This window comes from Pelophylax lessonae, assembly GCF_965119305.1.
Source record: "Pelophylax lessonae genome assembly, chromosome: 7".
Classification (NCBI taxonomy): domain Eukaryota; kingdom Metazoa; phylum Chordata; class Amphibia; order Anura; family Ranidae; genus Pelophylax; species Pelophylax lessonae.
Genome location: NC_138774.1, coordinates 301,859,811 through 301,885,687, shown reverse-complemented (window position 1 = coordinate 301,885,687; position 25,877 = coordinate 301,859,811). Strand labels below are relative to the sequence as shown.

At 49.0% G+C, this 25,877-nt stretch overlaps 1 protein-coding gene across 2 annotated transcripts in view; it reads left to right on the top strand.

The window, feature by feature from the left end:
- ATP7A (ATPase copper transporting alpha) overlaps positions 1-25,877 on the top strand; it is a 108,578-nt gene that overhangs the window by 10,512 nt on the left and 72,189 nt on the right. For both annotated transcript variants that reach the window (XM_082262796.1, XM_082262795.1), the window contains exon 2: positions 11,338-11,471. In XM_082262796.1, the coding sequence (XP_082118922.1) occupies positions 11,349-11,471 (123 nt within the window). In that variant the 5' untranslated portion in view covers positions 11,338-11,348. The remainder of the gene's footprint in view (positions 1-11,337; positions 11,472-25,877) is intronic.

The window sequence follows — 25,877 nt, the reverse complement described above, 5'->3', positions numbered from 1 at the left end:
ATATACCATCCTACCGAGAACTACTACCCCCATCATCATCATTAAATATCATCCTACCGAGTACTACTACCCCCATCATCATCATTACATATCATCCTACCGAGTACTACTACCCCCATCATCATCATTACATACCATCCTACCGAGTACTACTACCCCCATCATCATCATTACATACCATCCTACCGAGTACTACTACCCCCATCATCATCATTACATACTGTACTACTACCCCCATCATCATGATTATATACCACCCTACTGAGTACTACTACCCCCATCATGATCATTACATACCATCCTACCGAGTACTACTACCCCCATCATCATCATCATTACATACCGTACTACTACCCCCATCATCATCATCATTACATACCGTACTACTACCCCCATCATCATTATTATATACCATCCTACCGAGAACTACTACCCCCATCATCATCATTAAATATCATCCTACCGAGTACTACTACCCCCATCATCATCATTACATATCATCCTACCGAGTACTACTACCCCCATCATCATCATTACATATCATCCTACCTTGTACTACTACCCCATCATCATTTTATACTATCTTACTGAGTACTACTACCCCCATCATCACCTCATGTCAGGGTGGCATTGTCTATCCTGTAGAGGTCTGTGTGTCCCTCCATGGATATTCCTCCCCAGACCATCACTGACCCACCACCAAACCGGTCATGCTGAACGATGTTACAGGCAGCATAACGTTCTCCACGTCTTCTCCAGACCCTTTCATGTCTGTCACATGTGCTCAGGGTGAACTCTGCTCTCATCTGTGAAGAGCACAGGGTGCCAGTGGTGGAGCTCCCAATTCTGGGGTTCAATGGCAAATGCCAATCCAGCTTCACAGTGCCGGGCAGTGAGCACAGAGCCCACTAGGGGACATCGGGCCCTCATGAAGTCTGTTTCTGATTGGTGTGAATGTCTCTGACCAACCAGTGTCCTGCTGGAGGTCGTATTGTAGGGCTCTGGCAGCGCTCATCCTGTTCCTCCTTGTACAAAGGAGCAGATACCGGTCCTGCTGATGGGTTAAGGACCTTCTACAGCCCTGTCCAGCTCTCCTAGAGTAACTGCCTGTCCCCTGGAATCTCCTCCATGCTCCTGAGACTGTGCTGGGAGACACAGCAAACCTTCTGACACTGGAACATATTGAAGTGCCATCCTGGAGGAGTTGGACTGCCTGTGCAACCTCTATAGGGTCCAGGTATGGCCTCATACTACCAGTAGTGACACTGACCCCCTCTATAGGGTCCAGGTATCTCCTCATACTACCAGTAGTGACACTGACCCCCTCTATAGGGTCCAGGTATGACCTCATACTACCAGTAGTGACACTGACCCCCTCTATAGGGTCCAGGTATGTCCTCATACTACCAGTAGTGACACTGACCCCTCTATAGGGTCCAGGTATCTCCTCATACTACCAGTAGTGACACTGACCTCCTCTATAGGGTCCAGGTATGGTCTCATACTACCAGTAGTGACACTGACCCCCTCTATAGGGTCCAGGTATCTCCTCATACTACCAGTAGTGACACTGACCTCCTCTATAGGGTCCAGGTATCTCCTCATACTACCAGTAGTGACACTGACCCCCTCTATAGGGTCCAGGTATGGCCTCATACTACCAGTAGTGACACGGACCCCCTCTATAGGGTCCAGGTATGGCCTCATACTACCAGTAGTGACACGGACCCCCTCTATAGGGTCCAGGTATGGCCTCATACTACCAGTAGTGACACTGACCCCCTCTATAGGGTCCAGGTATCTCCTCATACTACCAGTAGTGACACTGACCCCCTCTATAGGGTCCAGGTATGGCCTCATACTACCAGTAGTGACACGGACCCCCTCTATAGGGTCCAGGTATGGCCTCATACTACCATTAGTGACACTGACCCCCTCTATAGGGTCCAGGTATGGCCTCATACTACCAGTAGTGACACTGACCCCCTCTATAGGGTCCAGGTATGGCCTCATACTACCAGTAGTGACACTGACCCCCTCTATAGGGTCCAGGTATCTCCTCATACTACCAGTAGTGACACTGACCCCCTCTATAGGGTCCAGGTATGGCCTCATACTACCAGTAGTGACACTGACCCCCTCTATAGGGTCCAGGTATGGCCTCATACTACCAGTAGTGACACTGACCCCCTCTATAGGGTCCAGGTATGGCCTCATACTACCAGTAGTGACATTGACCCCCTCTATAGGGTCCAGGTATGGCCTCATACTACCAGTAGTGACACTGACCCCCTCTATAGGGTCCAGGTATCTCCTCATACTACCAGTAGTGACACTGACCCCCTCTATAGGGTCCAGGTATCTCCTCATACTACCAGTAGTGACACTGACCCCCTCTATAGGGTCCAGGTATGGCCTCATACTACCAGTAGTGACACTGACCCCCTCTATAGGGTCCAGGTATGGCCTCATACTACCAGTAGTGACACTGACCCCCTCTATAGGGTCCAGGTATCTCCTCATACTACCAGTAGTGACACTGACCCCCTCTATAGGGTCCAGGTATGGCCTCATACTACCAGTAGTGACACTGACCCCCTCTATAGGGTCCAGGTATCTCCTCATACTACCAGTAGTGATACTGACCCCCCTCTATAGGGTCCAGGTATGGCCTCATACTACCAGTAGTGACACCGACCTCCCTCTATAGGGTCCAGGTATCTCCTCATACTACCAGTAGTGACACTGACCCCCTCTATAGGGTCCAGGTATCTCCTCATACTACCAGTAGTGACACTGACCCCCTCTATAGGGTCCAGGTATCTCCTCATACTACCAGTAGTGACACTGACCCCCTCTATAGGGTCCAGGTATCTCCTCATACTACCAGTAGTGACACTGACCCCCTCTATAGGGTCCAGGTATGGCCTCATACTACCAGTAGTGACACTGACCCCCTCTATAGGGTCCAGGTATGGCCTCATACTACCAGTAGTGACACTGACCCCCTCTATAGGGTCCAGGTATCTCCTCATACTACCAGTAGTGACACTGACCCCCTCTATAGGGTCCAGGTATGGCCTCATACTACCAGTAGTGACACTGACCCCCTCTATAGGGTCCAGGTATCTCCTCATACTACCAGTAGTGACACTGACCCCCCTCTATAGGGTCCAGGTATGGCCTCATACTACCAGTAGTGACACCGACCTCCCTCTATAGGGTCCAGGTATCTCCTCATACTACCAGTAGTGACACTGACCCCCTCTATAGGGTCCAGGTATCTCCTCATACTACCAGTAGTGACACCGACCCCCTCTATAGGGTCCAGGTATCTCCTCATACTACCAGTAGTGACACTGACCCCCTCTATAGGGTCCAGGTATCTCCTCATACTACCAGTAGTGACACTGACCCCCTCTATAGGGTCCAGGTATCTCCTCATACTACCAGTAGTGACACTGACCCCCTCTATAGGGTCCAGGTATGGCCTCATACTACCAGTAGTGACACTGACCCCCTCTATAGGGTCCAGGTATCTCCTCATACTACCAGTAGTGACACTGACCCCCCTCTATAGGGTCCAGGTATGGCCTCATACTACCAGTAGGGACACTGACCCCCTCTATAGGGTCCAGGCATGGCCTCATACTACCAGTAGTGACACTGACTCCCCTCTATAGGGTCCAGGTATCTCCTCATACTACCAGTAGTGACACTGACCCCCTCTATAGGGTCCAGGTATGGCCTCATACTACCAGTAGTGACACTGACCCCCTCTATAGGGTCCAGGTATGGCCTCATACTACCAGTAGTGACACTGACCCCCTCTATAGGGTCCAGGCATGGCCTCATACTACCAGTAGTGACACTGACCCCCTCTATAGGGTCCAGGTATCTCCTCATACTACCAGTAGTGACACTGACCCCCTCTATAGGCTCCAGGTATGGCCTCTATAGGGTCCAGGTATGGCTTCTGTAGGGTCCAGGTACCCCCCCCCTCTATAGGGTCCAGGTATCTCCTCTATAGGGTCCAGGTACCCCCCTCTATAGGGTCCAGGTACCCCCCTCTATAGGGTCCAGGTACCCCCCCTCTATAGGGTCCAGGTACCCCCCTCTATAGGGTCCAGGTACCCCCCTCTATAGGGTCCAGGTACCCCCCCCCCTCTATAGGGTCCAGGTACCCCCTCTATAGGGTCCAGGTATCTCCTCTATAGGGTCCAGGTATGGCCTCTAGAAACTGATTAACAAAGGATCTGCTAATGACAGTCAGATAACCCAGCCCACCTACAGAGGTGTAGTGGGGTCCATGGTGGGGGGAGGGGGGGATATACCCAGTATTAGGCGGTGGTTATAAAATGTTGTGGGTGATCGGTGTATACACCCCCTCCCCCTCCCCCACTATCATCACCACAGAAGGCTCCTCTGACTCCTCCACTATCAGCTGCACATCTGTGGTGGTTGGAAGATGTTTTCATGGCGGGGGAGGGGTTGGGGTTTTATCAGCAGCCACATGCTGAGTGCCGGAGATCAGAGAATGTGCGTGGGAAGTCATTTATATCCCATCCCCCCCATCCTATATCCTGTACCCCCCTTCTCATCACTCCTTATATACAGTCCCACCCCCCCCCATTTATATCCTGTACACCCCCCTCATCACTCCTTATATACAGCCCCCCCCATCTTATATCCTGTACACCCTGTGACAGTGGCGGGTATCAGACCCCTGGCCTTCTCATCCAACTCGTGACCAAAGACCAGGCAATCTCACACCCTGCCGTCACCTGCACAACAATACCACTCTCAGCTGCACTCGGCACACAGATTGTCCAGCTTGCGGGACCACAATCTAGATGCCAGCAGAATGAGAGCGATTGTCACCGGGTTAATTAAACAATTAACCCTTTCTCTGCCACCACCTCTACGTTATAATGAGCCCAGAGGACGCTCGTAATTTCACAAATCTCAATTATGACTTTAGAATAACCGTCTGTAACACACACTGTCACCTCAGACAAGAATGTTCAGATAGGTTAGCCTAAGCAGTAGCGCTCTTCAGGAGACAGGTTTGTTTGGGTCAGTTTGCGTTTAAGAGCTTAGAGACAAAATTAACACTTTTCCAAATAAGGTTTAATTATAAGAAAGGTGAAGATTGGTGCAAATAAAAATATTTACAGAAAAATGGTTACAAAGAAATAGAGACACAATACAGCAATGTAGAAAAATCAGAGAAAGAATTAGAAATGAAATACTTGCATTGAAAAGTCCTGGGTGTGTCAGAGTTCAGAGGCTGAGCCTGTGTGATCGATTCCCCCTACAGCGATGTTTCTGCTTGATGTTAAAATTGAGAACTGTCTTTTTCTTTGGCCCGCAGGGGGTGTCACCAGAAGTACTTGACCAATAAACACAGTGGCCCTGGGCCGCCCCGGAGGCTCATAAACTGCTAAGGGACCTCCCGGTTAGACAGATTTCTAACAGAAGTCATATCTCAAAAAATGTAATGGTTACATTCTTGAAACTGATATTTTATTGTCCGGCATTAAATTTATTATCCACAGCCACTAAACACGGGTTATCTCGGAATAACCTCTGACCCGTAAGGCATCTGATCGCTAGTTTGTCTTCCCTAGGATCGAATGTGATCATGTGTGATCTTAATTCGATCTGTATTTTATTTGGCATTCAAATATATATTTTCTAGAGACATGTCATGTTGGGGTAAAAAGTTATGAATTGGGTATGGATTTGTGAGATGTAGGTGTTACAATTAACAACTGGGCTTGTGGAATTTACAACTAGGCAACCTCCCTGGCCATCTGCTCAGACCTCTGTCTGCGTTTGAGATGAGATCTGCTCGTTTATGACCCGGCATCTGCCAGCATGTGTTAATAAGGTTTGCTTTGAAGCTCTGAGGCCCAAACTTCCTGCATTCCAGGAGGTAATTAACACTGCAAAGAGGAGCTGGGGTGAGGGGCTGGTAAAGGAATGACCTTTTTGGTTTTGAAAACTGTCAGCTGCTGGTGTCCCAGCGCACAATCTCATTACACGCCCCCCTCCTCATCACTCCTTATATACAGTCCCAACCCCCCCCCCCATTTATATCTTATACACCCCCTTCCTCGTCATCACTCCTTATATACAGTCCCAACCCCCCCATTTATATCCTGTACCCCCCCCTCCTTATATACAGTCCCATCCCCCCTCCTCATCACTCCTTATATACAGTCCCAACCCCCCCCATTTATATCTTATACACCCCCTTCCTCGTCATCACTCCTTATATACAGTCCCAACCCCCCCCCCCATCCCCCCATCTTATATCCTGTGCACCCCCCTCCTCCTCATCACTCCTTACATACAGTCCCCCCCCCCCCCATTTATATCCTGTACCCCCCTCCCTCATCACTCCTTATATACAGTCCCATCCCACCCCCCCCTCCTCATCACTCCTTATATACAGTCCCACCCCCCCATTTATATCCTATACACCCCCCTCCTCGTCACTCCTTATATACAGTCCCACCCCCCCATTTATATCCTATACACCCCCCTCCTCATCACTCCTTATATACAGTCCCCCCTCCATTTATATCCTGTACCCACCCTCCCTCATCACTCCTTATATACAGTCCCCTCCCCCCATTTATATCCTATACACCACCCTCCTCATCACTCCTTATATACAGTCCCACCCCCCCCATTTATATCCTATACACCCCCCTCCTCATCACTCCTTATATACAGTCCCACCCCCCCCCCCCCATTTATATCCTATACACCCCCCCTCCTCCTCGTCACTCCTTATATACAGTCCCATCCCCCCATTTATATCCTATACACCCCACCTCCTCCTCGTCACTCCTTATATACAGTCCCACCCCCCCCCCCCATAAATATCTTATACACCCCCCTCCTCCTCGTCACTCCTTACACACAGTCCCACCCCCCCATAAATATCTTATACACCCCCCCCATCACTCCTTTATATACAGTCCCCCCCCCATCTTATATCCTGTACTCCCCCCCCCCCCCACCCTCCTCACCACTTAACCTCCCCATGTATATCCTGTACCCCCTTCCTCACCACTTCACCTCCCCCCCCCCCCACCACCACTAACCCCATCATCTCCACACACAGGAATCGCCTCCGCATGCTCACTATCACAGTTTATAGTACATAATAAAACTAATACAATTAGAGGGGGGAGTGACGTTCGCTCTCAGATCAAAATACAGAACGTTCGTAGCATTCAGTGTCCCCAATCTGATTATTTCTGTCATTGCTGGAGGCTGCCAGTGACATCACACCCCCTCCCCCCACCCATCCTTTATATATCACCCATCCCGGAGGGAGCTCTCCATACATCTGCTCTGCATGGAGACGCCGTCTGTAGGACTCTCCCCTCCCAGCCTATGGAACTCTCTCTGTAAGGTCTCTCCCCTCCCATCCTATGGAACTCTCTCTGTAAGGACTCTCCCCTCCCATCCTATGGAACTCTCTCTGTAAGGACTCTCACCTGCCAGTCTATGGAACTCTCTCTGTAAGGTCTCTCCCCTCCCAGCCTATGGAACTCTCTCTGTAAGGTCTCTCCCCTCCCAGCCTATGGAACTCTCTCTGTAAGGTCTCTCCCCTCCCAGCCTATGGAACTCCGTTTGTAAGGACTCTCTCTCCTCCCAGCCTATGGAACTCTCTCTGTAAGGTCTCTCTCCCCTCCCATACTATGGAACTCTCTCTGTAAGGACTTTCCCCTCCCAGTCTATGGAACTCTCTCTGTAAGGTCTCTCCCCTCCCAGTCTATGGAACTCTCTCTGTAAGGTCTCTCTCCCCTCCCATACTATGGAACTCTCTCTGTAAGGTCTCTCCCCTCCCAGTCTATGTAACTCTCTCTATAAGGTCTCTCCCCTCCCAGTCTATGGAACTCTCTCTGTAAGGACTCACCCCTCCCAGTCTATGGAACTCTCTCTGTAAGGTCTCTCCCCTCCCAGCCTATGGAACTCTCTCTGTAAGGTCTCTCCCCTCCCAGCCTATGGAACTCTCTCTGTAAGGTCTCTCCCCTCCCAGTCTATGGAACTCTCTCTGTAAGGACTCACCCCTCCCATCCTATGGAACTCTCTCTGTAAGGTCTCTCCCCTCCCAGTCTATGTAACTCTCTCTATAAGGTCTCTCCCCTCCCAGTCTATGGAACTCTCTCTGTAAGGACTCACCCCTCCCAGTCTATGGAACTCTCTCTGTAAGGTCTCTCCCCTCCCAGCCTATGGAACTCTCTCTGTAAGGTCTCTCCCCTCCCAGCCTATGGAACTCTCTCTGTAAGGTCTCTCCCCTCCCAGCCTATGGAACTCTCTCTGTAAGGTCTCTCCCCTCCCAGTCTATGGAACTCTCTCTGTAAGGACTCTCCCCTCCCAGTCTATGGAACTCTCTCTGTAAGGACTCTCCCCTCCCATCCTATGGAACTCTCTCTGTAAGGTCTCTCCCCTCCCAGTCTATGGAACTCTCTCTGTAAGGACTCTCCCCTCCCATCCTATGGAACTCTCTCTGTAAGGTCTCTCCCCTCCCAGCCTATGGAACTCTCTCTGTAAGGACTCTCCCCTCCCATCCTATGGAACTCTCTCTGTAAGGACTCTCCCCTCCCAGCCTATGGAACTCTCTCTGCAAGGACTCTCCCCTCCCAGCCTATGGAACTCTCTCTGTAAGGTCTCTCCCCTCCCAGTCTATGGAACTCTCTCTGTAAGGACTCACCCCTCCCAGTCTATGGAACTCTCTCTGTAAGGTCTCTCCCCTCCCAGTCTATGGAACTCTCTCTGTAAGGACTCACCCCTCCCAGTCTATGGAACTCTCTCTGTAAGGTCTCTCCCCGCCCATCCTATGGAACTCTCTCTGTAAGGACTCTCCCCTCCCATCCTATGGAACTCTCTCTGTAAGGACTCTCCCCTCCCAGTCTATGGAACTCTCTCTGTAAGGACTCTCCCCTCCCATCCTATGGAACTCTCTCTGTAAGGTCTCTCCCCTCCCAGCCTATGGAACTCTCTCTGTAAGGTCTCTCCCCTCCCAGCCTATGGAACTCTCTCTGTAAGGACTCTCCCCTCCCAGTCTATGGAACTCTCTCTGCAAGGACTCTCCCCTCCCAGCCTATGGAACTCTCTCTGTAAGGTCTCTCCCCTCCCAGTCTATGTAACTCTCTCTGTAAGGACTCTCCCCTCCCAGTCTATGGAACTCTCTCTGTAAGGACTCTCCCCTCCCAGCCTATGGAACTCTCTCTGTAAGGTCTCTCCCCTCCCAGCCTATGGAACTCTCTCTGCAAGGACTCTCCCCTCCCAGCCTATGGAACTCTCTCTGTAAGGTCTCTCCCCTCCCAGTCTATGGAACTCTCTCTGTAAGGACTCTCCCCTCCCATCCTATGGAACTCTCTCTGTAAGGACTCTCCCCTCCCAGTCTATGGAACTCTCTCTGTAAGGACTCTCCCCTCCCAGTCTATGGAACTCTCTCTGTAAGGACTCTCCCCTCCCATCCTATGGAACTCTCTCTGTAAGGTCTCTCCCCTCCCAGCCTATGGAACTCTCTCTGTAAGGACTCTCCCCTCCCATCCTATGGAACTCTCTCTGTAAGGACTCTCCCCTCCCAGCCTATGGAACTCTCTCTGCAAGGACTCTCCCCTCCCAGCCTATGGAACTCTCTCTGTAAGGTCTCTCCCCTCCCAGTCTATGTAACTCTCTCTGTAAGGACTCTCCCCTCCCAGTCTATGGAACTCTCTCTGTAAGGACTCTCCCCTCCCATCCTATGGAACTCTCTCTGTAAGGTCTCTCCCCTCCCAGCCTATGGAACTCTCTCTGTAAGGACTCTCCCCTCCCATCCTATGGAACTCTCTCTGCAAGGACTCTCCCCTCCCAGCCTATGGAACTCTCTCTGTAAGGTCTCTCCCCTCCCAGTCTATGGAACTCTCTCTGTAAGGACTCTCCCCTCCCATCCTATGGAACTCTCTCTGTAAGGACTCTCCCCTCCCATCCTATGGAACTCTCTCTGTAAGGACTCTCCCCTCCCATCCTATGGAACTCTTCTCTGTAAGGACTCTCCCCTCCCAGTCTATGGAACTCTCTCTGTAAGGTCTCTCCCCTCCCAGCCTATGGAACTCTCTACTGTAAGGTCTCTCCCTTCCCAGCCTATGGAACTCTCTCTGTAAGGACTCTCCCCTCCCATCCTATGGAACTCTCTCTGTAAGGTCTCTCCCCTCCCATCCTATGGAACTCTCTCTGTAAGGTCTCTCCCCTCCCATCCTATGGAACTCTTCTCTGTAAGGACTCTCCCCTCCCATCCTATGGAACTCTTCTCTGTAAGGACTCTCCCCTCCCATCCTATGGAACTCTCTCTGTAAGGTCTTTCCCCTCCCAGCCTATGGAACTCTCTCTGTAGGGTCTCTCCCCGCCCAGCCTATGGAACTCTCTCTGTAAGGACTCTCCCCTCCCATCCTATGGAACTCTCTCTGTAAGGACTCTCCCCTTCCATCCTATGGAACTCTTCTCTGTAAGGACTCTCCCCTCCCAGTCTATGGAACTCTCTCTGTAAGGTCTCTCCCCTCCCAGCCTATGGAACTCTCTACTGTAAGGTCTCTCCCTTCCCAGCCTATGGAACTCTCTCTGTAAGGACTCTCCCCTCCCATCCTATGGAACTCTCTCTGTAAGGTCTCTCCCCTCCCATCCTATGGAACTCTCTCTGTAAGGTCTCTCCCCTCCCATCCTATGGAACTCTTCTCTGTAAGGACTCTCCCCTCCCATCCTATGGAACTCTTCTCTGTAAGGACTCTCCCCTCCCATCCTATGGAACTCTCTCTGTAAGGTCTCTCCCTTCCCAGCCTATGGAACTCTCTCTGTAGGGTCTCTCCCCGCCCAGCCTATGGAACTCTCTCTGTAAGGTCTCTCCCCTCCCAGCCTATGGAACTCTCTCTGTAAGGTCTCTCCCCTCCCAGCCTATGGAACTCTCTCTGTAAGGTCTCTCCCTTCCCAGCCTATGGAACTCTCTCTGTAAGGTCTCTCCCTTCCCAGTCTATGGAACTCTCTCTGTAAGGACTCTCCCCTCCCATCCTATGGAACTCTCTCTGTAAGGACTCTCCCCTCCCATCCTATGGAACTCTCTCTGTAAGGACTCTCCCCTCCCATCCTATGGAACTCTCTCTGTAAGGACTCTCCCCTCCCAGCCTATGGAACTCTCTCTGTAAGGTCTCTCCCCTCCCAGCCTATGGAACTCCCTTTGTAAGGTCTCTCTCTCCTCTAGTAGGGATCTCTCTCTCTCGAATTCCTGTAGTAGGGATCTCTGTCCCCATCTGATGATTGTTCCTCTCCTCCTAGGTGATAGAAGAATGGAGGGGGCGGATATGAGGGCGTTGCTGGCCGTCCTCCCTGTGGGCGGGATGACCTGCATGTCCTGTGTGCAGACCATCGAGCAACAAATCGGGAGGCTCCCCGGAGTTCACAGTATTAAGGTAAGTGACCCCCCCACCCACCTTTTCATGGATGTCTGTTTTTCTCATTCATATTTTTCTGAATAAGGATGTTAGTGTTGTAATAATTGATGACCCCTCCCCTCCTCCATCCCCTTCCTCTCCCCTCCTCCATCCCCTTCCTCTCCCCCCCCCCCCCCCCATGTCCACATTCAGTTTTACAAACAAAAAAAGCAGAACCGGGCGCGTTGGGCGAGCGACGGAAAGATCCAGAAGGAGAATTTCTGGGTTCCAGTAATAGCCGACCTCTTATTACCCCAAAGAGTGTGATCTCTGCAACCGCTACAGGGGGCAGTCAGGGGCTTCCTTCCCAGAGACATGAAATACCCTCCACAGGGGGCAGTCAGGGGCTTCCTTCCCAGAGACATGAAATACCCGCCACAGGGGGCAGTCAGGGGCTTCCTTCCCAGAGACATGAAATACCCTCCACAGGGGGCAGTCAGGGGCTTCCTTCCCAGAGACATGAAATACCTGCCAAGAAGCCCCACACACCTTTCATCTAGGAATCACCTGAGGCAACAAAGGAGGATTCTGTGGGTGACAACCACAGCCAACAAACTGGTTTGGTCAGACTTCTCCGGGTGGAGTCTCTGCAGTTTTATGCTCCATGCATGCGGGGCGTTCAGCTTCTGTGCATCACCTCCCGAGGTTTCTGTGTGCCTCACCCCTCCCATCAAAATCTGACAGACTGCATTACAGGAGACGGGGCCCCTGCTCAGGCTGTTTAGGTCCATAAAGGTGGGTGAGGGTGCAGGCTGTGGGAGGGGATTCTCCGGAGCAAACCATAGAGATGAGAGGAAAAAATCCGGCCACCCCTCACACCTCGCCCGGCCCGAGTGGTACAGTAAAGAGAAAAGTATGTGACCCCCCCCTGCTGATTTTGTAGGTTTGCCCGCTGACACAGAAATGATCAGTCTGTAATTTTATTGGTCGGTTTATTTTACCAGTGAGAGACAGAATAACAAAAATATCCAGAAAATCTCATAAAAGTTATAAATTGATTTGCATTTTAATGAGTGAAATAAGTATTTGACCCCTTAGTAGTTGGTGGAGAAACCCTTGTTGGCAATCACAGAGGTCAGAGGTCACAGAGGTCAGACGTTTCTTGTAGTTGGGGGTCACAGAGGTCAGACGTTTCTTGTAGTTGGGGTCACAGAGGTCAGACGTTTCTTGTAGATGGGGGTCACAGAGGTCAGATGTTTCTTGTAGTTGGGGTCACACAGGTCAGATGTTTCTTGTAGTTGGGGTCACAGAGGTCAGACGTTTCTTGTAGTTGGGGTCACACAGGTCAGACGTTTCTTGTAGTTGGGGGTCACAGAGGTCAGACGTTTCTTGTAGTTGGGGTCACAGAGGTCAGACGTTTCTTGTAGTTGGGGTCACAGAGGTCAGACGTTTCTTGTAGTTGGGGGTCACACAGGTCAGACGTTTCTTGTAGTTGGGGTCACACAGGTCAGACGTTTCTTGTAGTTGGGGTCACAGAGGTCAGACGTTTCTTGTAGTTGGGGTCACAGAGGTCAGACGTTTCTTGTAGTTGGGGTCACAGAGGTCAGACGTTTCTTGTAGTTGGGGTCACACGGGTCAGACGTTTCTTGTAGTTGGGGGTCACACAGGTCAGACGTTTCTTGTAGTTGGGGTCACAGAGGTCAGACGTTTCTTGTAGATGGAAGCACAGAGGTCAGACGTTTCTTGTAGTTGGGGTCACACAGGTCAGACGTTTCTTGTAGTTGGGGTCACAGAGGTCAGACGTTTCTTGTAGATGGAAGCACAGAGGTCAGACGTTTCTTGTAGTTGGGGTCACAGAGGTCAGACGTTTCTTGTAGTTGGGGTCACAGAGGTCAGACGTTTCTTGTAGTTGGGGTCACAGAGGTCAGACGTTTCTTGTAGTTGGGGTCACACAGGTCAGATGTTTCTTGTAGTTGGGGTCACACAGGTCAGACGTTTCTTGTAGTTGGGGTCACAGAGGTCAGACGTTTCTTGTAGATGGAAGCACAGAGGTCAGACGTTTCTTGTAGTTGGAGGTCACAGAGGTCAGACGTTTCTTGTAGTTGGGGTCACACAGGTCAGACGTTTCTTGTAGTTGGGGTCACACAGGTCAGACGTTTCTTGTAGTTGGGGTCACACAGGTCAGACGTTTCTTGTAGTTGGGGTCACAGAGGTCAGACGTTTCTTGTAGTTGGGGTCACAGAGGTCAGACGTTTCTTGTAGTTGTGGTCACAGAGGTCAGACGTTTCTTGTAGTTGGAGGTCACAGAGGTCAGACGTTTCTTGTAGTTGGGGTCACAGAGGTCAGACGTTTCTTGTAGTTGTGGTCACAGAGGTCAGACGTTTCTTGTAGTTGGAGGTCACAGAGGTCAGACGTTTCTTGTAGTTGGAGGTCACAGAGGTCAGACGTTTCTTGTAGTTGGAGGTCACAGAGGTCAGACGTTTCTTGTAGTTGGGGTCACAGAGGTCAGACGTTTCTTGTAGTTGGGGGTCACAGAGGTCAGACGTTTCTTGTAGTTGGGGGTCACAGAGGTCAGACGTTTCTTGTAGTTGGCCCCCAGGTTTGCACACATCTCAGGAGGGATTTTCTACTCTCTGCAGATCCTCTCCAAGTCATTGAGGTTTGGATGCTGACGTTTGGTAACTCGAATCTTCAGCTCCCTCCACATATTTTCTATAGGATGAAGGTCTGGAGACTGGGGCCACTCCAGGACCTTAATGTGCTTCTTCTTGAGCCACTCCTTTGTTGCCTTGGCCGTGTGTTTTGGGTCATTGTCATGCTAGAAGACCGATCCATGACCCATTTTCAATGCCCTGGCTGAGTGAAGGAGGTTCTCACCCAAGATTTGATGGTACATGGCCCCGCCCATCATCCCTTTGATGCGGTGAAGTTGTCCCCTTAGCAGAAAAACACCCCCAAACCATAATGTTTCCACCTCCATGTGTGATGGTGGGGGATGGTGTTCTTGGGGTCACAGGCAGCATTCCTTCTCCTCCAATCACGGTGAGTTGAGTTGATGCCAAAGAGCTGGATTTTGGTCTCATCTGACCGAAACACTTTCACCCAGTTCTCCTCTGAATCATTCAGATGTTCATTAGCAGACATCAGACAGGCTGTACCATGTGATTTCCTGAGCAGGGGGACCTTGCGGGGGCTGCAGGATTTCAGTCCTCCATGGGGTAGTGTGTTACCAATTGTTCTCTTGGTGAGGATGGTCCCAGCTGAGATCATTGAGAAGATTCTCCCGTGTAGTTCTGGGCTGATTCCTCACCGTTCTCCATCATCATTGAACCTCCACGAGGTGAGATCTTCCATGGAGCCCCAGACTGAGAAAGACTGACAGTTATTTTCTGTTTCCAGCTCAGGGGATGGGGGTCTCCATGTTCTGGTCAGGTCATCCAGCTCAGGGCATGGGGGTCTCCATGTTCTGGTCAGGTCATCCAGCTCAGGGGATATTGGTCTCCATGTTCTGGTCAGGTCATCCAGCTCAGGGGATGGGGGTCTCCATGTTCTGGTCAGGTCATCCACCTCAGGGGATGGGGGTCTCCATGTTCTGGTCAGGTCATCCAGCTCAGGGGATACGGGTCTCCATCCTCTGGTCAGGTCATCCAGCTCAGGGGATGGGGGTCTCCATGTTCTGGTCAGGTCATCCACCTCGGGGGATGGGGGTCTCCATGTTCTGGTCAGGTCATCCAGCTCAGGGGATGGGGGTCTCCATGTTCTGGTCAGGTCATCCACCTCAGGGGATGGGGGTCTCCATGTTCTGGTCAGGTCATCCAGCTCAGGGGATGGGGGTCTCCATGTTCTGGTCAGGTCATCCACCTCAGGGGATTGGGGTCTCCATGTTCTGGTCAGGTCATCCAGCTCAGGGGATGTGGGTCTCCATGTTCTGGTCAGGTCATCCACCTCAGGGGATTGGGGTCTCCATGCTCTGGTCAGGTCATCCAGCTCAGGGGATATTGGTCTCCATGTTCTGGTCAGGTCATCCAGCTCAGGGGATACGGGTCTCCATCCTCTGGTCAGGTCATCCAGCTCAGGGGATGGGGGTCTCCATGTTCTGGTCAGGTCATCCACCTCGGGGGATGGGGGTCTCCATGTTCTGGTCAGGTCATCCAGCTCAGGGGATGGGGGTCTCCATGTTCTGGTCAGGTCATCCACCTCAGGGGATGGGGGTCTCCATGTTCTGGTCAGGTCATCCAGCTCAGGGGATGGGGGTCTCCATGTTCTGGTCAGGTCATCCACCTCAGGGGATTGGGGTCTCCATGTTCTGGTCAGGTCATCCAGCTCAGGGGATGTGGGTCTCCATGTTCTGGTCAGGTCATCCACCTCAGGGGATTGGGGTCTCCATGCTCTGGTCAGGTCATCCAGCTCAGGGGATATTGGTCTCCATGTTCTGGTCAGGTCATCCAGCTCAGGGGATGGGGGTCTCCATGTTCTGGTCAGGTCATCCAGCTCAGGGGATGTGGGTCTCCATGCTCTGGTCAGGTCATCCAGCTCAGGGGATGGGGGTCTCCATGTTCTGGTCAGGTCATCCAGCTCAGGGGATGGGGGTCTCCATGTTCTGGTCAGGTCATCCAGCTCAGGGGATGGGGGTCTCCATGCTCTGGTCAGGTCATCCAGCTCAGGGGATATGGGTCTCCATGCTCTGGTCAGGTCATCCAGCTCAGAGGATGGGGGTCTCCATGTTCTGGTCAGGTCATCCAGCTCAGGAGATGGGGGTCTCCATGTTCTGGTCAGGTCATCCAGCTCAGGGGATGTGGGACTCCATGTTCTGGTCAGGTCATCCAGCTCAGGAGATGGGGGTCTCCATGTTCTGGACAGGTCATCCAACTCAGGGGTTGGGGGTCTCCATGTTCTGGTCAGGTCATCCAGCTCAGGGGATGGGGGTCTCCATGTTCTGGTCAGGTCATCCAGCTCAGGGGATATGGGTCTCCATGCTCTGGTCAGGTCATCCAGCTCAGGGAATGTGGGTCTCCATGTTCTGGTCAGGTCACCCAGCTCAGGGGATGGGGGTCTCCATGTTCTGGTCAGGTCATCCAGCTCAGGGGATGGGGGTCTCCATGTTCTGGTCAGGTCATCCAGCTCAGGGGATGGGGGTCTCCATGTTATGGTCAGGTCATCCAGCTCAGGAAATATGGGTCTCCATGTTCTGGTCAGGTCATCCAGCTCAGGGGATGGGGGTCTCCATGTTATGGTCAGGTCATCCAGCTCAGGGGATGGGGGTCTCCATGTTCTGGTCAGGTCATCCAGCTCAGGGGATGGGGGTCTCCATGTTCTGGTCAGGTCATCCAGCTCAGGGGATGGGGGTCTCCATGTTCTGGTCAGGTCATCCAGCTCAGGGGATGGGGGTCTCCATGCTCTGGTCAGGTCATCCAGCTCAGGGGATGGGGGTCTCCATGCTCTGGTCAGGTCATCCAGCTCAGGGGATGGGGGTCTCCATGTTCTGGTCAGGTCATCCAGCTCAGGGGATGGGGGTCTCCATGTTCTGGTCAGGTCATCCAGCTCAGGGGATGGGGGTCTCCATGTTCTGGTCAGGTCATCCAGCTCAGGGGATGGGGGTCTCCATGTTCTGGTCAGGTCATCCAGCTCAGGGGATGGGGGTCTCCATGTTCTGGTCAGGTCATCCAGCTCAGGGGATGGGTGTCTCCATGTTCTGGTCAGGTCATCCAGCTCAGGGGATATTGGTCTTTTATTTGGGAATAATCGCACCATCTGTTGTCACCTCTCACCAAGCTGCTTGGCGATGGTCTTGTAGCCATTCCAGCCTTGTGTAGGTCTCCAATCTTCTCCCTGACATCCTTGGACAGCTCTTTGGTCTTGGCCATGGTGGAGAGATTGGAATCTGATTGGTTGATTCTGTGGACAGGTGTCTTTTATACAGGTAACAAGCTGAGATTAGGAGCACTCCCTATAAGAGAATCCTCCTAATCTCAGCTTGTTACCTGTATAGAAGACACCTGGGAGCCAGAAATCTGCTGATTGATCGGGGATCAAATACTTATTTCACTCATTAAAAAGCAAATCAATTTATAACTTTTTTCTGGATTTCTTTGTTTTTTTTCCGTCTCTCACTGGTAAAATAAACCGACCAATAAAATTATAGACCGATCATTTCTGTGTCAGTGGGCAAACATACAAAATCTGCAGGGGGGTCAAATACTTTTTTTCCCTCACTGTAAGCAAGTAAAAGCAGCCTCGGCTCAATTCATCCAGGCCACGCCTCCAACGCATCTAACCATGCTCCGGGGCTTAATCATGACCTCTGTGATTAAGCCCCAGGGGTGGGATGAAACGCGTTGGGGGTGTGGCCTTGGATGAATTGAGCTGAGGCTGCTTTTACCTGCTTACCACTCGGGCCGGACTATTTATAAAATGTTATCTGATCAGTTCTGGTTTTAGCGATGATTAATAACGACCAATATTTCACATTCAGATCTTTTATTGTTGGTCTGTCGGATGATTTATGATCGAATTTACAATTCACACCGACCTTCGATCGTCTTCTGCGTTCATCGCCCTCCTGTGACGCACATCATCCTCTCCTGCGCAGGTTTCGGGTCTAATTGGGTTATCATTGGATGAGTCACTTCCAGACAGTTTATATGTGTGGATGGTAATTGGGATCAGATCCCCCCTCAGGGTCCAGCGGGGGAGGGGACGGTCTGCTCAGGTTGGGATTAGATTAATAAAAAGGGAAGAAGCTGCACTTAGGATAAATCACATACTGGTGAGGAAAGCAGCCGCCACATACGATACAACCCCCCCTCCCCCCATATATATATATACTGTGCGGTCCTACCATCCCTTAGCTGACAGACAGAAATAGCGTTGTGTTTTATTCCAAAACTGAATTTACTTCTATCAATAGTTCTGTAAATCATTCCAATCAGAGAGACTTTACAATTATGTATTACATGTGACACTTTGCTAATAAGCACAACGTTAACCACTTGCCGACCGTCGCATGACTATTTACTGCGGCGGTCAGCCCCGTACAGGCAAAGTGATGTAGTACTATATTGCTCGCCCGCGAGCCAATAGGGGGCGAGCGTGTGCCACTGGAGGCGCGCTCCCGCCCCCACTCGTTTACGGACATCCCCTGTGCGTGTGACTGGCGGCTCCGATGTCCTCCGGTCACTGGCGATCTCCCGCTGGAGAGGGAGAAAGGCAGGCGGATGATGTAAACAAAGCCGTCTGTCATTCTCCCTGGTGTAACTGCAGAGATCATACGATCCTGCTATGTAGGATCGTATGTCTCTGTAATTACATCACAAGCCACGCCCCTTTACAGTTAGAAGCACACCCCTAGGCTCACATTTACCCCTTTGATCACTAATAAAGTTAACCCCTTCCCTGCCAGTGTCATTAGTACAGTGACAGTGCATATTTATAGCACTGATTACTGTAGTAATGTCACTGGTACCCCCAAAAATGTCAGTCAGGGGTCCGATCTGTCCGCCGCAATGTCGCAGTCCCGAAAAAAAATCGCAGATCACCGCCATTACTCGTTCAAAAAAAAAAACCACCGAAAATGACAAAAATCTTTCCCTTTGTTAGTAAACGCAATAACTTTTGTGCAAACCAATCAAAATACGCTGATTGTGATTTTTTTTTTTTTTTTTTTTACCAAAGATAGGTAGCAGAAAACAAATTGGCCTAAAATGTTAAAACATTTAGATTTTTACTTTTTTTTGTGGGGGGGGGGGGGGAATTTCATTAAAAAAAAAAGTGACAAATGTTATTTTTTCAAAATTGTCGCTATTTTTTTGTTTATAGCGCAAAAAGTAAAAATCGCACAGGAGATCAAATATCACCAAAAGAAATCTCTGTTTGTGGGAAAGCAAGGATGTTAATTTCATTTGGGTACAGCGTCGCACAACCGCGCAATTGTCAGTTAAAGTCATGCAGTGCCAAATCGCAAAATAGGCCCTGGTCTTTGAGAAGCCAAATCGTCCGGGGCTGAAGTGGTTAAACATTACTATACAGAAAGCTGATATGAAATATGGAAGAGATGTCAGTGAAATAATAAAGAGACTTACAGACATTCCTCTATCCAGGGGTAAATATAGAGATCTTCACTTCTCTGCATCACAACTAAAATGGCTTCTCTCTGTCTCTGAGGTAAAATCATTCTGTGGTAACCAAGGAGAAAACTTTATGTTGTTCAAAAAGAAACTTTATTAACAAAGGAAATCCTTTCTGTTTATTCCTGTGAGGAACTCAACCAGGTGTCCTCAAAATGAAAATATATATATACAGTGTACGGGGTGTCAGTATATATACAGTGTACGGGGTGTCAGTATATATACAGTGTACGGGGTGTCAGTATATATATATATATATATAGTGTACGGGGTGTCAGTATATATATACAGTGTACGGGGTGTCAGTATATATACAGTGTACGGGGTGTCAGTATATATATACAGTGTACGGGGTGTCAGTATATATATACAGTGTACGGGGTGTCAGTATATATATACAGTGTACGGGGTGTCAGTGTATATACAGTGTACGGGGTGTCAGTATATATATACAGTGTACGGGGTGTCAGTATATATACAGTGTACGGGGTGTCAGTATATATATATATATATAGTGTACGGGGTGTCAGTATATATATACAGTGTACGGGGTGTCAGTATATATACAGTGTACGGGGTGTCAGTATATATATACAGTGTACGGGGTGTCAGTATATATATACAGTGTACGGGGTGTCAGTATATATATACAGTGTACGGGGTGTCAGTATATATATACAGTGTACGGGGTGTCAGTGTATATACAGTATACGGGGTGTCAGTGTATATACAGTATACGGGGTGTCAGTGTATATACAGTATACGGGGTGTCAGTATATATATATAGTATACAGGGTGCCAGTGTGTGTGTGTGTGTGTGTGTATATATATATATATATACAGTGTACGGGGTGTCAGTGTATATACAGTGTATGGGGTGTCGGTGTATATACAGTGTACGGGGTGTCAGTGTATATACAGTGTATGGGGTGTCGGTATATATACAGTGTATGGGGTGTCGGTATATATACAGTGTACGGGGTGTCAGTGTACATACAGTGTATGGGGTGTCAGTGTATATACAGTGTACGGGGTGTCAGTATATATACAGTGTACGGGGTGTCGGTGTATATACAGTGTACGGGGTGTCGGTGTATATATACAGTGTATGGGGTGTCAGTGTATATACAGTGTATGGGGTGTCGGTGTATATACAGTGTATGGGGTGTCAGTGTATATACAGTATATGGGGTGTCGGTGTATATACAGTGTACGGGGCGTCAGTGTATATACAGTGTACGGGGTGTCAGTGTATATATACAGTGTATGGGGCGTCAGTGTATATACAGTGTATGGGGTGTCAGTGTATATACAGTGTATGGGGTGTCAGTGTATATACAGTGTATGGGGTGTCGGTGTATATACAGTGTACGGGGCGTCAGTGTATATACAGTGTACGGGGTGTCAGTGTATATACAGTGTACGGGGTGTCAGTATATATACAGTGTACGGGGTGTCAGTGTATATACAGTGTACGGGGTGTCAGTATATATATATATACAGTGTATGGGGTGTCAGTATATATACAGTGTATGGGGTGTCAGTATATATATAGTGTACGGGGTGTCAGTATATATACAGTGTACGGGGTGTCAGTATATATATATATAGTGTACGGGGTGTCAGTATATATACAGTGTACGGGGTGTCAGTATATATACAGTGTACGGGGTGTCAGTATATATACAGTGTACGGGGTGTCGGTGTATATACAGTGTATGGGGTGTCGGTATATATACAGTGTACGGGGTGTCGGTATATATACAGTGTACGGGGTGTCAGTGTATATACAGTGTATGGGGTGTCAGTATATATATACAGTGTATGGGGTGTCGGTATATATACAGTGTATGGGGTGTCAGTGTATATACAGTGTACGGGGTGTCAGTGTATATACAGTGTACGGGGTGTCAGTATATATATACAGTGTATGGGGTGTCGGTATATATACAGTGTATGGGGTGTCAGTGTATATACAGTGTACGGGGTGTCAGTGTATATACAGTGTACGGGGTGTCAGTGTATATACAGTGTACGGGGTGTCAGTATATATACAGTGTACGGGGTGTCAGTATATATATACAGTGTACGGGGTGTCAGTATATATACAGTGTACGGGGTGTCAGTATATATACAGTGTACGGGGTGTCAGTGTATATACAGTGTACGGGGTGTCAGTATATATACAGTGTACGGGGTGTCAGTATATATACAGTGTACGGGGTGTCAGTGTATATACAGTGTACGGGGTGTCAGTATATATACAGTGTACGGGGTGTCAGTATATATACAGTGTACGGGGTGTCAGTATATATATATACAGTGTACGGGGTGTCAGTGTATATACAGTGTACGGGGTGTCAGTATATATACAGTGTACGGGGTGTCAGTATATATACAGTGTACGGGGTGTCGGTGTATATACAGTGTACGGGGTGTCGGTGTATATATACAGTGTATGGGGTGTCAGTGTATATACAGTGTATGGGGTGTCGGTATATATACAGTGTACGGGGTGTCAGTGTATATACAGTGTACGGGGTGTCCGTGTATATACAGTGTACGGGGTGTCAGTATATATACAGTGTACGGGGTGTCAGTATATATATACAGTGTACGGGGTGTCAGTATATATACAGTGTACGGGGTGTCAGTGTATATACAGTGTACGGGGTGTCAGTGTATATACAGTGTACGGGGTGTCAGTATATATACAGTGTACGGGGTGTCAGTGTATATACAGTGTATGGGGTGTCGGTATATATACAGTGTATGGGGTGTCAGTGTATATACAGTGTATGGGGTGTCGGTGTATATACAGTGTATGGGGTGTCGGTATATATACAGTGTACGGGGTGTCAGTGTATATACAGTGTACGGGGTGTCAGTGTATATACAGTGTACGGGGTGTCAGTGTATATACAGTGTACGGGGTGTCAGTGTATATACAGTGTACGGGGTGTCAGTATATATACAGTGTACGGGGTGTCGGTATATATACAGTGTACGGGGTGTCGGTGTATATACAGTGTATGGGGTGTCGGTATATATACAGTGTATGGGGTGTCAGTGTATATACAGTGTATGGGGTGTCGGTATATATACAGTGTACGGGGTGTCGGTGTATATACAGTGTATGGGGTGTCGGTATATATACAGTGTACGGGGTGTCAGTGTATATACAGTGTACGGGGTGTCAGTGTATATACAGTGTACGGGGTGTCAGTATATATACAGTGTACGGGGTGTCAGTGTATATACAGTGTACGGGGTGTCAGTGTATATACAGTGTACGGGGTGTCAGTATATATACAGTGTACGGGGTGTCAGTATATATATATACAGTGTACGGGGTGTCAGTATATATACAGTGTACGGGGTGTCAGTGTATATACAGTGTACGGGGTGTCAGTATATATACAGTGTACGGGGTGTCAGTATATATACAGTGTACGGGGTGTCAGTGTATATACAGTGTACGGGGTGTCAGTATATATACAGTGTACGGGGTGTCAGTGTATATACAGTGTACGGGGTGTCAGTGTATATACAGTGTATGGGGTGTCAGTGTATATACAGTGTATGGGGTGTCAGTGTATATACAGTGTATGGGGTGTCAGTGTATATACAGTGTATGGGGTGTCGGTGTATATACAGTGTACGGGGTGTCAGTGTATATACAGTGTACGGGGTGTCAGTATATATACAGTGTACGGGGTGTCAGTATATATATACAGTGTACGGGGTGTCAGTATATATACAGTGTACGGGGTGTCAGTATATATACAGTGTACGGGGTGTCAGTGTATATACAGTGTACGGGGTGTCAGTATATATACAGTGTACGGGGTGTCAGTATATATACAGTGTACGGGGTGTCAGTGTATATACAGTGTACGGGGTGTCAGTATATATACAGTGTACGGGGTGTCAGTATATATACAGTGTACGGGGTGTCGGTGTATATACAGTGTACGGGGTGTCGGTGTATATATACAGTGTATGGGGTGTCAGTGTATATACAGTGTATGGGGTGTCGGTATATATACAGTGTACGGGGTGTCAGTGTATATACAGTGTACGGGGTGTCAGTGTATATACAGTGTACGGGGTGTCAGTGTATATACAGTGTACGGGGTGTCAGTATATATACAGTATATGGGGTGTCAGTATATATACAGTGTACGGGGTGTCAGTATATATATACAGTGTACGGGGTGTCAGTATATATACAGTGTACGGGGTGTCAGTGTATATACAGTGTACGGGGTGTCAGTGTATATACAGTGTACGGGGTGTCAGTATATATACAGTGTACGGGGTGTCAGTGTATATACAGTGTATGGGGTGTCGGTATATATACAGTGTATGGGGTGTCAGTGTATATACAGTGTATGGGGTGTCGGTGTATATACAGTGTATGGGGTGTCGGTATATATACAGTGTACGGGGTGTCAGTGTATATACAGTGTACGGGGTGTCAGTGTATATACAGTGTACGGGGTGTCAGTGTATATACAGTGTACGGGGTGTCAGTGTATATACAGTGTACGGGGTGTCGGTATATATACAGTGTACGGGGTGTCGGTGTATATACAGTGTATGGGGTGTCGGTATATATACAGTGTATGGGGTGTCAGTGTATATACAGTGTATGGGGTGTCGGTATATATACAGTGTACGGGGTGTCAGTGTATATACAGTGTACGGGGTGTCAGTATATATACAGTGTACGGGGTGTCAGTATATATACAGTGTACGGGGTGTCAGTGTATATACAGTGTACGGGGTGTCAGTGTATATACAGTGTACGGGGTGTCAGTATATATACAGTGTACGGGGTGTCAGTATATATATATACAGTGTACGGGGTGTCAGTATATATACAGTGTACGGGGTGTCAGTGTATATACAGTGTATGGGGTGTCAGTATATATACAGTGTACGGGGTGTCAGTATATATACAGTGTACGGGGTGTCAGTGTATATACAGTGTACGGGGTGTCAGTATATATACAGTGTACGGGGTGTCAGTATATATACAGTGTACGGGGTGTCAGTATATATACAGTGTACGGGGTGTCAGTATATATATACAGTGTATGGGGTGTCGGTATATATACAGTGTATGGGGTGTCAGTATATATACAGTGTACGGGGTGTCGGTGTATATACAGTGTACGGGGTGTCAGTATATATACAGTGTACGGGGTGTCAGTATATATACAGTGTACGGGGTGTCGGTGTATATACAGTGTACGGGGTGTCAGTATATATACAGTGTACGGGGTGTCGGTGTATATACAGTGTACGGGGTGTCAGTGTATATACAGTGTACGGGGTGTCAGTATATATACAGTGTACGGGGTGTCGGTGTATATACAGTGTATGGGGTGTCGGTATATATACAGTGTACGGGGTGTCAGTATATATACAGTGTATGGGGTGTCGGTGTATATACAGTGTACGGGGTGTCAGTGTATATACAGTGTACGGGGTGTCAGTGTATATACAGTGTACGGGGTGTCAGTATATATACAGTGTACGGGGTGTCAGTATATATATACAGTGTACGGGGTGTCAGTATATATACAGTGTACGGGGTGTCAGTGTATATACAGTGTACGGGGTGTCAGTGTATATACAGTGTACGGGGTGTCAGTATATATACAGTGTACGGGGTGTCAGTGTATATACAGTGTACGGGGTGTCAGTATATATACAGTGTACGGGGTGTCAGTATATATACAGTGTACGGGGTGTCAGTATATATACAGTGTACGGGGTGTCAGTATATATACAGTGTACGGGGTGTCAGTGTATATACAGTGTATGGGGTGTCGGTATATATACAGTGTACGGGCTGTCGGTATATATACAGTGTATGGGGTGTCAGTGTATATACAGTGTATGGGGTGTCGGTGTATATACAGTGTACGGGGTGTCAGTATATATACAGTGTACGGGGTGTCAGTGTATATACAGTGTACGGGGTGTCAGTATATATACAGTGTACGGGGTGTCAGTATATATACAGTGTACGGGGTGTCAGTATATATACAGTGTACGGGGTGTCAGTATATATACAGTGTACGGGGTGTCAGTGTATATACAGTGTATGGGGTGTCGGTATATATACAGTGTACGGGCTGTCGGTATATATACAGTGTATGGGGTGTCAGTGTATATACAGTGTATGGGGTGTCGGTGTATATACAGTGTACGGGGTGTCAGTATATATACAGTGTACGGGGTGTCAGTGTATATACAGTGTACGGGGTGTCAGTATATATACAGTGTACGGGGTGTCAGTATATATACA